The sequence below is a fragment of the Perna viridis genome, chromosome 2 (assembly GCF_037379345.1).
Source record: "Perna viridis isolate PV_CMFRI_1.1 ecotype Kerala chromosome 2, ASM3737934v1, whole genome shotgun sequence".
In the NCBI taxonomy this organism is placed as follows: domain Eukaryota; kingdom Metazoa; phylum Mollusca; class Bivalvia; order Mytilida; family Mytilidae; genus Perna; species Perna viridis.
Window position 1 is genome coordinate 27,173,519 of NC_142446.1, and position 15,945 is coordinate 27,189,463.

The following is a 15,945-nucleotide window of genomic DNA, read 5'->3' on the forward strand; positions in this document are numbered from 1 at the left end:
AAGCTGGTCAGGACATGTATTGTTGGTGAAGATAGTCACTACGGTTTGATTACAAGCTGGTCAGGACATGTATTGTTGGTGAAGATAGTCACTACGGTTTGATTACAAGCTGGTCAGGACATGTATTGTTGGTGAAGATTAGAGTCACTACGGTTTGATTACAAGCTGGTCAGGACATGTATTGTTGGTGAAGATAAGAGTCACTACGGTTTGATTACAAGCTGGTCAGGACATGTATTGTTGGTGAAGATAGAGTCACTAAGGTTTGACTACAAGCTGGTCAGAACATACACATTATCAATTCTATCTATTGTACTTGTATCTTAAGTTTCGTATTGAATCTTACCTGACAAGAAGACCTCCAAACATATAACTGTGGAGTTCTTTAGGGGATATGTCAACAAATCTTGTAAATGAGAACAGGTTATTTACATCAGCACCTGAAATCATTGCAACAAGTTCAAAAAGTCTTTTTTTTATTTAACAAAGAAAAATATCAGAAATAATGAGGATAAAATTGATGAAAAGATAAATTTTGATTTTTATCTGTTAGAAACGAAAAATGTTTCATACAGATAGAAATGTCAGTAAATAAGTATCCACCTTAGTCCCACTGGTGGTAGATAATTCAAGAGGTCATTAACCCTGTGCAATTTTGAAACACAATGCTACTTTTGCACTTTTGTTTCAATGGTATACAATCTTGTTAACTGGTTAATCAGTTACTACAAACATCTTATCAAATTAAGAGGAAACAGAGGAAGTTCAAATGAAGTAGTCATCTTAAACTTGGGTATTACACAACATTTAAGATATGTTTACTCAAAAGCAAAACAGAGGTTTAAACAAAATGCATAGTGATTATTTATGGTTTTGTATAGGTAGACTGATCATGTCTTCATATAGTTTTTATTTTCAATTATCTAGAGTAATGTAACTTACATGAGCATTGTGAACACAAAGACTGGTGGATGTTTTCAGCAGAAAACACATAAAACATGCTGTACAGAATTCTCTGTTTACTAGATACATTCAGATCCTGTACACCTGAAAGATATCACCTCAACGTCATTTGAATATTGTTACTTCATATTCACATAAATATTTTTTTTTCAAAAAAAATTGAGGATCATCAAAATTGACATAGCAACTGCAAAACAAAGAATCCCATCAGTTTTATGTTGACTTCAAATGAAGTTTCATTTGAACATAATTGGACAAACTTGAATACGTATCTAAAATTAAGAATCTAAATACACTGTTTGATTCAGCATGTCAGAACCAAAAACCCTCAATTTTTGAAGAAATCAAAGTTATTACCTTCTGGATATATGAAAACTGTTCAAAACTTTAAATGAACGGCTTAAATCACAATAAGGAAGGGAAAAAAACACAGAGTTTTATGAATTAAAGTTAGTTGAGGAAAAAAGTATTTTATTTACTTACACTGTCTATACACAAGTTTGGGAATAGTCAATGGTTCCCTTCTCATTGAAAAAGGGGACTTTACTTCTCTTCTTTCAAATAGTTCTGAATGGTTGCATACCTGAAACACACCAAAGCAAAACATAAACAACTAAGGATATGTTAGTAGTAACATACTTCTAATATCCCTTTCATATCAATTCTCAAATAAAATGAACACATTTTCACATAGAAATTGGGATGTCAAATATTCACATAGAAAATGGGATGTCAAATAATCACATAGAAATTGGGATGTCAAATATTCAAGTAGAAAATGGGATGTCAATTATTCACACAGAAATAAGGATGTCAATTGTTCACATAGAAATTGGGATGTCAAATATTAACATAGAAAATGGGATGCCAAATATTCACATAGAAATTGGGATGTCAAATATTCAGTCACAATCATATCCGATTGATAAACTCCATAATAGTTTAATAATCCATACAAACATACAGGCATACACATAGATGTACAGGCCAATATGCTATGTGATTAAGAATTTTTTTGATAAGAATATAGAAAGGCAAGCTGTACTGAATAGAGAAAAGGATCCCTATTCCTCTTGTTTCTGGTTTTCATTCTAACAAGTTACACAATATGATATATTCTCATTCTTCAGATCCAACTTTATTTTTGATTGGTCAATGTTCACTGCCTTTTGAATCAAAGTACAAATGTACAGAATCAATTTATATCGATTGTTTGAATTGTTACGCCTCAAATAATCGTCAAATTGCATTCTGATTATGAAGGACATTACAAAAAACACACACTAATTTCATAATGCATTGTAACAGTGTGTCAGTTTGCGTAATATTCAGGTTCCATGTCGGTTTACATGGAACACCTAGATGAATGAACACAAAACTCTCCAACATACTGCCTAATTGAACTACAAACTACTAATTGGTCTTTCCTGGCTTCTAAATATTTTCAAGTCAAATTTCACTTTATCGACCTCCAGGTCGAAACTGTCTGTCAAATCATTCAAACTTAAGCTGCCACAGTCACTGAAATAAATCATGTCCTTAGATACACTGTCCCTCTCAACTAGCTACATTCCTCAGCTGATAACCTTTATAGCTCAATTGCTACAAGTTATCACATAGACATCTGTATGTCATTTAAAGTGGTTAGTTTCTTAGGCATCTAGTTCCAGACGCACGTACATTAACATAAACCCCAAAGTCTAAGAATACAATTTGAACAATTACATACGGTGCAGAAAATTCTAGTCATGCACTTAAGGCCGGGAGCCCTGGAGCTCCATTATCTTTACACATGGCCAAAATAGCCCAATAGAAGGATTATTAAAAGAAGCAGACTACAGATTGATTCCATTCCAAATAAATGCATTATCAAAATTCCTATGCCATTGTCTAAGCAAAATTTTATTTTTATATTTGTCATCTCCGGGCTTCGGATGTCATAAGGTGGTAACCGTAATAAAAATACATGACAGAGTGAGTGATGGTTTCAGCGATTATGCTACAGTGCTGTAGCCTGGTTTTCTGAAGGGGGGTCAGAACTGATCACTGATAAGCAATTTTACTTGGTTATCCGGTATGATTTCTCTTTAATTACAGGCTAAGATGTAAATCAAAGTTGCGGTTTTTTTTTCAATTCAAGAGGGGGTGCGATCGCACCCATAGCACCTCCCTGGCTACTCTTTTGTATAACATTTAGCAAAAAAAAAAAAAAAAATGAAAAAAAAGTAGCACAAAAAATGATAGTATGGAACCCATTTCTTTACATAATATTCTTGATCAAATCCACTGCCCCATTTTGTAAATATATTTGAACCCCACAGGGCCAGCACGAAATATCAGAAGGCAGCTTCAGCATTCCAACTATTTAAAGTCCCGCAGGGTGTTCATATCTATCTATATTTTGCGTCTAAAAATAAATAGACAACTTGAATATATCAACAGTGAACGACTGATTGCATAGGAATTAACAAGTACTGATAAGAAATTGGAGGTCAACTATTTTTAATTGAATCGTTGTTAATACAAATGTACAATCCTAATAAATCAGCATATTAAGTTTGCAGTAAAAGTTGTTTATTGAGTTTGTTTATTGGCGTAAATAACATAAATGGGGTATGCCAGTGGGGCTATTTCACTGTGGTAGTGTAAGATAATTGCAGATGCTATCAGGCTTTACAAATCTAAAGGCTCTGGCGACTGCTATATCAATTCTGATCTTCGAACTAAATTGATAAACATTGTTCTGAGTGTTACATCATGCAACAAAAAAATTTTGGTAATAAAACTCTTTTTTTTTATGTTTGTTTGTTTGTTGGGGTTTAACGTCCGAGCAGCAATATTTCAGCTATATTCAGACAATGAACATGAAATTTACAAAATGTCGAGAACAGATAGAAATAAATGTTTTTGCCATTTAAAATGTAATGCATAGCCTTTTATACATGTATATTATCATTTATCCACCTAGAAAAAGAGCACAATCTTGAAAAGATGACATTTTAGAGCATCCAGAACCATGATAGCATTGCAATGTTAATAGCATGAAATACAAAGATTGTAACATTAGTTAAACAGTTCCTATTGAAATAATTTTCCATGTGCTCCCAAATGGCAAAACACTGCATCTTCTTATTTATAGCTAGTTGGGTAACTTTGCATTGACAATTTTCTAATCCTTTAATATGTATGCGACAAACATATAAAATGGCAAAACACTGCATCTTCTTATTTATAGCTAGTTGGGTAACTTTGCATTGACAATTTTCTAATCCTTTAATATGTATGCGACAAACATATACCTTTCTGAACTGCATGACTAAATTCATCAGACTACTGGCTGTGTTCTGAGCTGAGGAGGATGAGGAGGAACCATTCAGTAAGTCTTCTATAGAAATTTTGTTCTTTATTCCTTGGTATAACATCTTCTGTCTTGTTGTCAGTGGACAGTAAACCAAAATCTCAATCTATTGATAAAGTATTGTCTTTACACATTCTGACATATTTCTACGTGAATTGAGGATTTTTTTTCAATGGGTTATTTCAGAAAACTTCACAATTTGGTTTTATCACTAACAATTCTTCATTCAATGATCTCCAAATGACTGATAATTTCTAGAAATGCCATTTGTATGATGAAATTTGCATATTTTACAGAGCTTCCTGTTTAATTTAACAGATGCACAGCAGATCTGTTTTTGGTTTGCAAAAAAAAAATATATCATAATAATGAAGTGTATACAATATACAACTAAATTTAAAAAGAGCAGAATTCATCCTGGTGATCTGATCAAGTCACTAAGGGGCTAACCTTGAAATCTCATAACAAAGATGATACCAACCTTGTCAGACAGTTCATTTTCTACATCTTTCTTCACTCTCCTTAACATGAATGGTTGAAGTATCATTCTCAGTCTCGTCAACTGGTCTGGAAAAAAGGAGAGCAAAAATTTAATTTAAAAAAAATGTTATATTACAACTTCATAGAGGAACCCAAATTTAAAAGCAACAGTTCAAAGTTTATTCTACACAAATCTACACAGTCCACAATGTTGAATACAACTGAGTCTGCAATAAGTCCAAGAAAACACTTACTTTCATCAATACCGGATTGTTTTTCTGCATGACTTTCTATATCTTTGGAGAACCACTCTGTAAACTCTTCATGTGAATCAAACATTGTTGGCATAATGAAATGCAGCAAAGCCCACAGCTGAAAGTTATTTCAACATATACATATATACATTATTTTACACAGGTTGCTCTTAGAGGACTAAAAATAAAGTAATAAATAACACTCAGCCTTGGTAATGACTAATAGTGAATAACTTGATTCCTTTTCTAGAAGTTTTTGTAAATAAACAAATCAGCAATGAGGGTTTGACAAATCACAGACATTCATAAGTAGGACCATATGGTTGTTCAGCAGTGATTTTTCTAGCGTTGGTCATTTTCATCATTGACGAAAGACTTCAGAATGACGAAAATAATTTAGTCTCATTTCGTCACCTGAAATCTTTGAAAGTACGAGAATCATTAAGGGATGTAAGCCCAAAATTGGTTCAAGTGGCGAAAGTGACAATTTTATTACCCCAAGCTAATAACTCTCAACAAGTGTCAAAATTTGGTGTAAACAATCACCTAATTTGCCAACTATACTAATCAGGCACATGGAGGTATGTCGATAACTTGACCACACAAGCGTGACTTTAAGGTTTAGAAAGTTCAAATGCCTAGAAAATTCCTTTACTTCAGGTTAACTTTGTATCACAATGACATAATAAGTTATTTATCATTTATTTTTGCACATCAAATTGGAGTGTAAACCAAATGTGGGTAATTTGGACACTACAATTTGATGTGCAAAAATAAATGATAAATAACTCATTATGTCATTGTGATACAAAGTTAACCTGAAGTAAATTTTTTAATTATCTTAAAAAATGAAAAAGTTATGATGATTTAAAGCTAATGCCCATGTCATTATATTTTGTAGTTGAAAGTCGGCATTTATTTATGATCTTGAAAATATCCTTTATGCTATCAATGGACTCCTCAGGGACCAATACTAAACTGTGAAATAATGACATAATTTGGCAATAACTCAGTCTGGATCCCAAAAGCACAGTTGAAATTGTGATATAAATAGAATCTCATGAGGCAGCAGGGGAAATACCTATTTGAAAATATTCATAGGAGAGTTCTTCGTGATGTCATCACTTACCTGTGATTTGGTTTTGGTTGGCAAAAAATCATTTAGTGGCATGGGCATTAGCTTTAAATCATCATAACTTTTTCATTTTTTAAGATAATTAAAAAATTCTTTAGGTTCCCAAAATTGCAGATAAAATTCTTTCATCCATAGAATTTTAAAATAAATATTCAGTAATTAGACTATATAAGCATAAGATCTTAATTATAATTTTATATGAAAATAGAGGTATACAAATAAATATCATTAAAAATTTACTTTTCAAGTAAAAGCGTTATAATTTGATAAACAGAATATGAATTATTTTATCTAAATGAAACACTTACAGAACCAAAATTGGATTTAAAATTACAAAGTTGTTAAGTTTTGAAAATTGAGATTCTAATCATGAAATTGACAATTGTTTCTTTAGTTGTTTATTTGCCAACCAATTTGACACTTAATGATATGCAAATTAGTGAATATGACATCACTAATGAGATTGACGAACTCTCCTATATCTGTCCAATGCATGTAGCACTGGTGCATGTTAAGGCAGTTCAGATCTACATTTGTTGTATAGCTACACTGTGCTACATGTAATTTTTTGTGTTTTCTGAATGGCCATCCTTTTACAAAGGGTATCCATGCAGAAAACTGCATTTTTTAATATTAAAGACATTTAAAATTATACCAGGGATGTATGTCCCCGATTAAAATACAAGAGTGCAAAGGGATTTCTATTTTTTTTTCTATTCTTAAAGGTTGGTGAGTTCCTTTGTTAATTAAATCTCAGGTATGCTATTTGGATTGTCTGGAAAACATGCTTGCAGGACAGTGGAAAAAAATAGCGTGTTTTATTCACATACAATGTACATTTAAGTTTTATTTCATGTCTGTACACAGTGCAGTAAATAACTTATGATACTGAAATATCTTATGTCAGATGTAAATACTATTTCAAAAAATATACCATTAAAATGGTACCCATTTTCTCACTTTAAATACTAAAGCTTTCTAAATCCTGGAGAAAATCCTGGTTCAGATAACAAATTGAAGCACTCAATATGTAGGTGTTTCTAATAACATCAACCACACAGTTCTGTATGAGTGTGACTGTCAGAAATAATTATCTCCACCATACTATTCTGCATGGGTGTGCCCATCAGTAATAATTACCACAGCCATTCTGTTCTGTATGGATGTGCCTAACAGTAATAGTTATGACAGCCATTCTGTTCTGTATGGGTGGGCCTCACAGTAATAATTAAAGAACCTTAGTGAGTGTGCTAATCCCACGCATCTCCATGTTGGATACTCAAGTAAATTTGTTTGTAAGAGAAATACATGTAGAAGGACCCCAATAAAAAGAGGAATAAGAGTGTTTTTTAGGCTTTAGACCTTTATCTTCTAACTAAATTCTGTTACTCAGAATGGTAGTTTCAAACTCCAGACTGTGATTTCTTTGAGTTTTAGTTAATCCAAAGTAAATATCATCATAGCGGAACAAAATGTACACTTGACCAGTAACTTATGGTGAACTTATATACCACAAATCATGTCAAAATCTGCAAGCCTTTAGAAAAAAAAGTCTGAAAAACAGTTATTTCTGTGAATTTATCTAAGTTCAAGGCCCCGTAATTTTGGTAAAAATCATCTGAGAGAAATCAACTACAAACTTGTCCTGTAACTTATCATGTTGAATTCCTGTATTAAAAATCATGTCAATATCTGCAAGTGTTTAGAAAAAAAGTTCGGAAAACTTTTTTTACAGTGAATTTTGCTAAGTTCAAGGCCCGTAATTTCGGTAAAAATGATCAGAGCAAAAAGAAACGTAAACTTGACCTGTAACATATCATGGTGAACTTAGATACCAAAAATCATTCCAATATCTGCAAGTGTTTAGAAAAAAGGTCCAGGAAACTTTTTTTTCTGTGAATTTTGCTAAGTTCAAGGCCCGTAATTTCGATAAAAATCATCGAAACAGAACAAAAGTTAAACTTGATCTGTAACTTATCATGGTGAACTTATATACCAAATATCATGTCAATATCTGCAAGCATTTAGAAAAAGGAAAACTGATGATGGACTGACAGATGGACAGGTCAAAAACATTATACCCTTCGCAACTTTGTTGCGTGGGGTTTAATTATTGTGGACGTACTATTCTGTATGGGTGGCCCAAACAGTAATAATTATGTCAGACATACTATTCTGTATGGGTCAGCATAACAGTGATAACTATGTCAGTTATACTGTTCTGTATGATTGTGCTTGTCAGTAATAATTACCCTGGCCATACTGTTCTGTATGGGTGTGACTGTCAGAAATAAATACCTCAGCCCTTCTGCTGAGTATGGATATGACTGTGAGTGAGTAAAAACTACCCCAATCACACTTTTCTGTACGGTGTGACTGTCAGAAATAAATACCTCAGCCACACTGCTCTTTATGGGTGTGAATGTCAGTAATAAATACCTCAGCCATACTGCTCTGTATGGGGTCACTGTCAGTAATAAATACCTCAGCCATACTGCTCTGTATGGGTGTGACTGTCATTAATATATACCTCAGCCATATTGCTCTTTATGGGTGTGACAGCAGTAATAATAACCTCAGCCATACTGTTCTGTATGGGTGTGTCTGTTAGTAATAAATACCTCAGCCATATTGCTCTTTATGGGTGTGACTGCAGTAATAATAACCTCAGCCATACTGTTCTGTATGGGTGTGTCTGTTAGTAATAATTACCTCAGCCATACTGTTCTGTATAGGTGTGCCTGTCAGTAAAAGTCTGTTTCTACAGTTGAAACCAAGCAGTATCTTCCATCGAACACTGTTAACCAAATTAATATCATTCTTTTCAATGCATAATTTCCTCTGATGCTTAATACAGACAACAAAGATGAAACTCAAAATGCATCACTTTTGATTGCTTAAAAAACACTAATATTTAAACGAAGTATATGTTCCTAATCAGGGTGGTGTTAAAAAATGAGATGTGATATGAAAAAGTAAGATCCCAAAGTTATAATATCGTGAAACTTTTTATTAAATGTAAGAGATAGATATACAGCCTTCCATGCAACAATACTGTATTAGAAGGGAATGTATTTACTGACCTACTACTACTTTTAATAGCCTGTGCTTCATCGAGTACCATGTATTGCCATTTAATTCTCTGGAAATATTTGACATCTTGTATGACCAGCTGGTAACTTGTGATCACAACATGAAATGATGCTTCTTCTTGATGCAAATTTTGTGAGTCCCAAAATTTACGTAAAATTCTTCTATCCTGAGAATTACCCCAATATGGCACAACCTACCAGAAGAGTTTGTAGATCATCAAAATACAAAAATTGAAAAAATATATCAATAGGACACAGATCTCCCTGCTAACTCTTCAATTTAAAGAAAAAATAAATAGGTATTGAACTACTTAGCACATTCTAATGAATGGTTGCAGAGATTTTTGTGACAAACATACACTATGTACAGACAGCAGTAACTGTCTTGACATCTAGAGGTAGAGGCATAAAAATAAATAAAATAGTATTGTAAAAAGGACTATATTTTTTTAAGATTGTAATAAGTAATGTATTTAAAAGGTCAGCAGGAAAACGTTTAGTCATTGGGAAAATGGTATACATTCTCATGTTTCTGTAACTGAATTAATACATATAGCATCCACATAGATTAAAACTAAGTTTATTTTGTTTACTAACCTTGAATCTAGGACAGAACCTAGTGACTTCTTGTTGCCAATTGTGTAGCGTTGATGCTGGAGCTATGACCAGAAATGGACCCCATATCCCTTGACCCTGAAATATAAAACCATACTGTCTTTTTACATCTATAGCATTGGATGAATTTTTTTTTATGAAAGGCTAACATGCTTTATACAACAATACTGCACATGTGTATACACCATCAAAATTAAAATAGTAGGAATAGTTACAATATTTCTTAAATTCTAAACTTAAAATGTATACCGTACATATGTGGGGGAATTTCAAGGGCGATGTTTTATAACAACTTGTATACCGTACATATGTGGGGAAATTTCAAGGGCGATGTTTTATAACAACTTGTATACCCTACATATGTGGGGGAATTTCAACGGTGATGTTTTATAACAACTTGTATACCGTACATATGTGGGAAAATTTTTAGGGAGATGTTTTATAACAACTTGTATACCGTACATATGTGGGGGAATTTCAACGGGGATGTTTTATAACAACTTGTATATCGTACATATGTGGGGGAATTTCAACAGTGATGTTTTATAACAACTTGTATACCGTACATATGTGGGAAAATTTTTAGGGAGATGTTTTATAACAACTTGTATACCGTACATATGTGGGGGAATTTCAACGGGGATGTTTTATAACTTGTATTTCTACATACAGGTGTACTTATTTACAATTGTAATGACTTAATTTGCACTGAGAATGAGAAATGATAAAAAAACATGTCTACCTCTGCTAAATGGCCTAATAAGGCTATGCTTTGAACAGTCTTTCCTAAACCCATCTCATCTGCCAATATACCATTGATGCCTTGGTCATACAGATTAGCAAGCCAGTTCATACCCTGTCAATATAAATCTATTCTATATCAGAAATTTCAACAGTACATCTGATCTCAGAATTACCCCATCAACTGGATAATACATATAATGCTAATATATACATGTACAAAATGTCAGTAAACAATTATTTTTAAAGTTAATAAAATTTATTTGTGTTTAATCTATCTGATTTATTGTAACATTACTTTAGAGAAATATTTCAAGATATAATCATTACATATATAACTAATATCTTGGTTTACACTAGTACTATCATTAAAAAAAAAACACTGTGACAAGTTTGTTTTTTTTCCGACTTAGTGGGTAATGAGTTTGCTTTGGCATGACACCTATGATGCTTTACAACCTCTCATTTCATTGGACAAATGTGGTAGCAACCATGAAACACAAGGCTCCATAAGGGGTATTGGTGTCCAGAATATTTAAATTACATGTATGAATAATCTTTTATATATTGAATAATTGGAATTAGTTACTTGTTGAACCAGTTAAATAACTGATATATGAAATACACAGTTTACCAAAATAAAATCCAAATCGGATTTGGAATGAACAATGCGAGAAAATGTGTCAGCTATCTTTTTTTTTAAAAATAGTACTTATCAATATATACCTTTAGCTGGTATGGTTTTAAAGTTCCTTCAAATATGCTTGGTTGTGGTCTGTCAGCATCTGTACTGATGGATGGATTGGCAAAGGAGGACTCCACTGAAATACACATTTCAGCTAAAATGCTTCCACAGAGAACTCTTAAAGACAAAAGATCAAGGGGCCCTGGATAGGGGAACTACAGTGCTATCTCATCAATTACTGAAGATGTAATATCCTGTATAATCTTAAAAAATCTTAAGAAAGAAGGAAATAAAATTTGTTAGAGATATGATGCAAAAACAAATTTTAGGTAATCAACTATAATGTAGTCAAAAATAAAAAGTATTTGTCATTCAACCCTCCTCTATGTAGAAAAGGTAAAATTTTGGTCATGAAAAATATAATTTTAAGTGTTTGGTACAAACAGGTATGTGAAAACAACTTAGCATAAATAAGGTTTTCAAAGCTTCATTAAGGAGTTAATCAATTCTAGTTAGTCTTTATATGATACTTTTCAATTTTATAAAAATACTTACTACTATCTGCATCAGGTTCTGCTTTAAATGATGAATTCTGTAAAAGCAAAAATTAATAACTTACACATTGACCTAATTTTCCCTATTTTCGAGATGGACAGATTAGCCTGAAAAATAGTACTTGCAAAACTGATTTTTAAAACTTAGTTCTTATCATTTAAAAAAAAATTATGAAAATTGATATTTGCGATTATGTTCACTTGACAGTATCCACAAAAATTAACACATGCAAAGATAAACATTACATTATTTAATTTAAGCAATATTCTTGCAACTTAAGTGCTATGTTGAAAGAATTGTGGCTTTGAAATGAATAATCTGAATGACAGATTTATATATATATATATATATATATATACATACCTTAACTTTATGTTTAACATAAGCATCTTCAGCATTTCTCAAAGCAACCTCTTTCATTCTCTCACTGTCTGTAACAAGAAAAAAACTCTGAAGTATTACTAAAAATTGTGCATTGCTTTTCTTTAATTCAATTGGAATAGCCTAAGGTATTTATCTATTTTGTTCAGGGAGTTCATTTACTGGAATAGCCTAAGGTATTTACCTATTTTGTTCAGGGAGTTCATTTACTGGAATAGCTTAAGGTATTTACCTACTTTGTTCAGGGAGTTCATTTACTGGAATAGCCTAAGGTATTTACCTATTTTGTTCAGGGAGTTCATTTACTGAATTTGTACCCCATGAAGAAATGAGCAAAACTAGTTTATCCCTTTGTCTACTCCAGTTCATTAAGGTCAATATTTATCTTATCCTGTTATTGATATTCCATTAAAATATCCTCCTTAATATAACAGAACTTCTACAATCTTGCTTTTTTCACTTCTTGTAAATTTAGCAAGAATTCTATAACAACATGAGATTTATATACAAAATCGTAAAAACAACACCTAATCTTTTTTTAAAAAAAGTTAAGAATCTTTCATTTCAAAGAGCTTTATTCAGTCGTAACAAAATAGCTACAGAAGTCTCTTATGTGGCCACCCATACTGTAATCCAAAACTATTTTTTTGTTTATTTGCCATATTTTTCTAACTAACTGGAAGTCAGTTGGAATTTATTGTCTACTTCGAACATTTGTTTTGTAGACCTTTGAACTTTCAAACCCAAGGTTTTCCCCATAGTACATTCATTTGATAACATTCATTGGTAATTTGAGGGTAATCTTTGGAAAATGAAAGCTGTCAATTAAATCGGCGATCAATTGACGAGGATACAGTCAAACCTCGTTAAGTTGAAGTCCAACGGTCCAGACAAAAATGTTTGAGTTATCCAATGTTCGAGTCATCCGAGGTCGAGTATAATTCGGAAATAGTTTGGTCGATAATTGTGACTGCATTTACATCATTGTTGCGTTTCTACATGTACATGTTCTTCACTTTACATGCTTTTTTTGAGATAATTTGCATTTCATATCGGACAATATTTTTGTGTGTTGTTTATCATGTTTTAAATACTTAACTGCACCAAGTGTTTCAGGGAAATTTACTTTTTATTTTTTGTACATCGAAAATGTCATAAGCTCATGACATTCTGCTTTGTACAACTCACAACCAGAATATAGTCGAACCACGTGCTTTACATTACACAGTAATATTTTACATTCACTAGCAAAATGAATGTAGTCGTTGGAATACACTTAATTACTATGGTCTGTTTGATGTTAAATTAAATATTCAGATACATCTACAAATACAATTCATCTGTAATTTTTTTTATTTTTATCAAAATATCTGATATCACTGTTAGTGTGAATTCTGACATGTTATAAAAAAAAGCTCATTTCTTTTCATTGCACTCACTATTTTGGATAAACCATTAAAAGTGTCAATAAATAATTTCAAAAGCCACACTAATCGTTAAAAACACACTTTGATCATGGCTTGTAATAAAGCAATCAGTTTTCCGACTTAATAGTTGACTTTGAGACAACAGAGTATATTAACCTCGTAGTACTATCGAGGGGACTGACTGAAAACCTTGAGTTATCTGAGATTTCGATTCAATTAAGTTTGAATCATCCAAGGCAAATTTGTATTGGAGTAAAGGGAGTTTTGCTTGGATTTTGAAATTAATTAGAGTTATCCGAAATTTCAACTCTTTTGATTTCAACACATCGAGGTTCAACTGTACTTGATCCATGCTGCTATCAATTTTATGAATGAATATGACAAATGTTAAATAAAATCTATGCTAATCGGAATACACAATTCTAGAACCATTATAATACATAAACAAACTATAAAAGACATGTTGTAACATATATTTATCAGATTGAGCATTCCAGGGTTATCGGTCCATTAATATGCAAATTTATGCCAACTTACAGTATGTCATAACGCATTTGCTAACAAACTAATTGCAAACAGACTAAAAAAAGTAAAATTACCAATCGTTATTATGATTAATTAATCAGACTAATATCACACTTAGGTGCCCACGCTTGACATGTTTACAATTTCGTACACCTGATCTAAGGGACACTAAATTGAATATCTTTATTTAAAAAGAGGGGAAAACACTCAACTTGACCTCCACTGACACCTAAGGTTTATAAACAGATGATGGAACAGGGCCAGATAAGAGAGGCTAGATCTTCGTTTTTTGTTTAAAGTTGTGGCTGCTGGTCATGTCAGAGAGGTGACCCTTTATAAGGTGTAAATTTGCACTATAAATTAATGCAATTGAAATGTAGTCGCATAAGACAGGCGGCCATTGGACATGGGGGCCGTTTCAGAGAGACTTCTATACACTAAGTGATAAGTTTTCTACAGAAGGTTAGAAATATAGATATGATATGTTGTTATATACATGATGTATTCACAAAAAAAGCTTAAGATCGATATAGCTCAAAAGTCATGTATAAAAGATTACTAGTTTTTATTGGAGAAAACCAGTGCAAGTTAAATAAGAAAAAAAATATAACGGATGTGGTCACTTCAATGAATGGTGATGGTGTAAGCTAAATCCAGCTGACAACATAGTGATGACAGACAGATGGAACATTCATAAACATTACACCCACTGTAATTTCACTGCATTCGGTTTAATGAAAATAGCAAAAAAAGAAACAATATATACAATAATAACATATTGTGGTTCAAACCTTAAACTTAGATTGTCTTACCATAGTCATCACAAGCTGAATCTGTAAGTACTCCACCACTGACTGCCACCTGCCCTGATGGACGTGTTTCGTCTAACTGACGGAGAATTTCATCTTGTCTTTCCTCTGATTCCCCTGTCATTTTCTTAGCCATGAAGTGAGCATACAACTCAGTTTGTGTAATCAAGAAATTAAGTTTTCTTTGTTGTCTTCTAGCCTACAATCAAAGAATGGAAATAGGTGTTTTTATGATATACATTCACATGTCCATATATCGAAATAATAAAGTAAGCCATACATACGATTTTTTCATAAAAAACATGTAGTAAAATATATAAAAAACAAGCATTCTGAGGATATTGCAAAACAATACATAGTCCCCTAACGGCTGTTTCTATCACTGACCCAAATTCTACCTTGATTTATCAAGTATAAATGACAAACTGAGGAAATGACCTTGATTTTGAACAGAAGAAGGGATAAGGAAAATGACAAGAAAGATGTTCAAATCCATTTAACAGATGCAGATTTGCAAAGTTTTATGTACAGACAATTGGACAGATCAGGTTACAAATTCCATACCAATCTATATAAATAATTACCCAATCTTTTATTATATTAACATATTGTCACAATGAGATAATGTTAACAGGTTTTCTTAAGAAAAAAGCGTGTAAAACTGCAATTTTGGTATAGCGCATAAAACTGAAAGTTGGTAACTTTGGAAAAAAAAATCAGCAAAGCAGGAAGAAATGTAAACTTGATCTGTAACTCATCAAGGTCAGCTCAATATATGCAAGCAATTAGAAAAAAAAGTGCTGAAAACATAAATTTCGTTAAATTCAAGGGCCATAACTAGGACAAAAATCAGCAAGCAGAACAAAACCTACGTTTGATCTGTAACTCATCAGGGTAGACTCACATACCAAAAATCAACTCAATA

The 15,945-nt window shown here is 32.3% G+C and overlaps 1 protein-coding gene across 2 annotated transcripts in view; it reads right to left on the reverse strand.

Annotated features, from left to right (window-relative positions):
- LOC148624284 (chromatin-remodeling ATPase INO80-like) overlaps positions 1-15,945 on the reverse strand; it is a 46,669-nt gene that overhangs the window by 14,291 nt on the left and 16,433 nt on the right. For both annotated transcript variants that reach the window (XM_088566942.1, XM_088566943.1), the window contains exons 11-24: positions 15,024-15,219; positions 12,242-12,309; positions 11,879-11,915; positions 11,365-11,459; positions 10,640-10,753; positions 9,880-9,975; positions 9,274-9,476; positions 8,903-8,987; positions 5,056-5,173; positions 4,803-4,888; positions 4,263-4,427; positions 1,447-1,546; positions 943-1,047; positions 347-440 (exon numbers count right to left, since the gene is read on the reverse strand). In XM_088566942.1, coding sequence (XP_088423068.1) covers positions 347-440; positions 943-1,047; positions 1,447-1,546; positions 4,263-4,427; positions 4,803-4,888; positions 5,056-5,173; positions 8,903-8,987; positions 9,274-9,476; positions 9,880-9,975; positions 10,640-10,753; positions 11,365-11,459; positions 11,879-11,915; positions 12,242-12,309; positions 15,024-15,219 — 1,562 coding nt within the window. The remainder of the gene's footprint in view (positions 1-346; positions 441-942; positions 1,048-1,446; positions 1,547-4,262; positions 4,428-4,802; positions 4,889-5,055; positions 5,174-8,902; positions 8,988-9,273; positions 9,477-9,879; positions 9,976-10,639; positions 10,754-11,364; positions 11,460-11,878; positions 11,916-12,241; positions 12,310-15,023; positions 15,220-15,945) is intronic.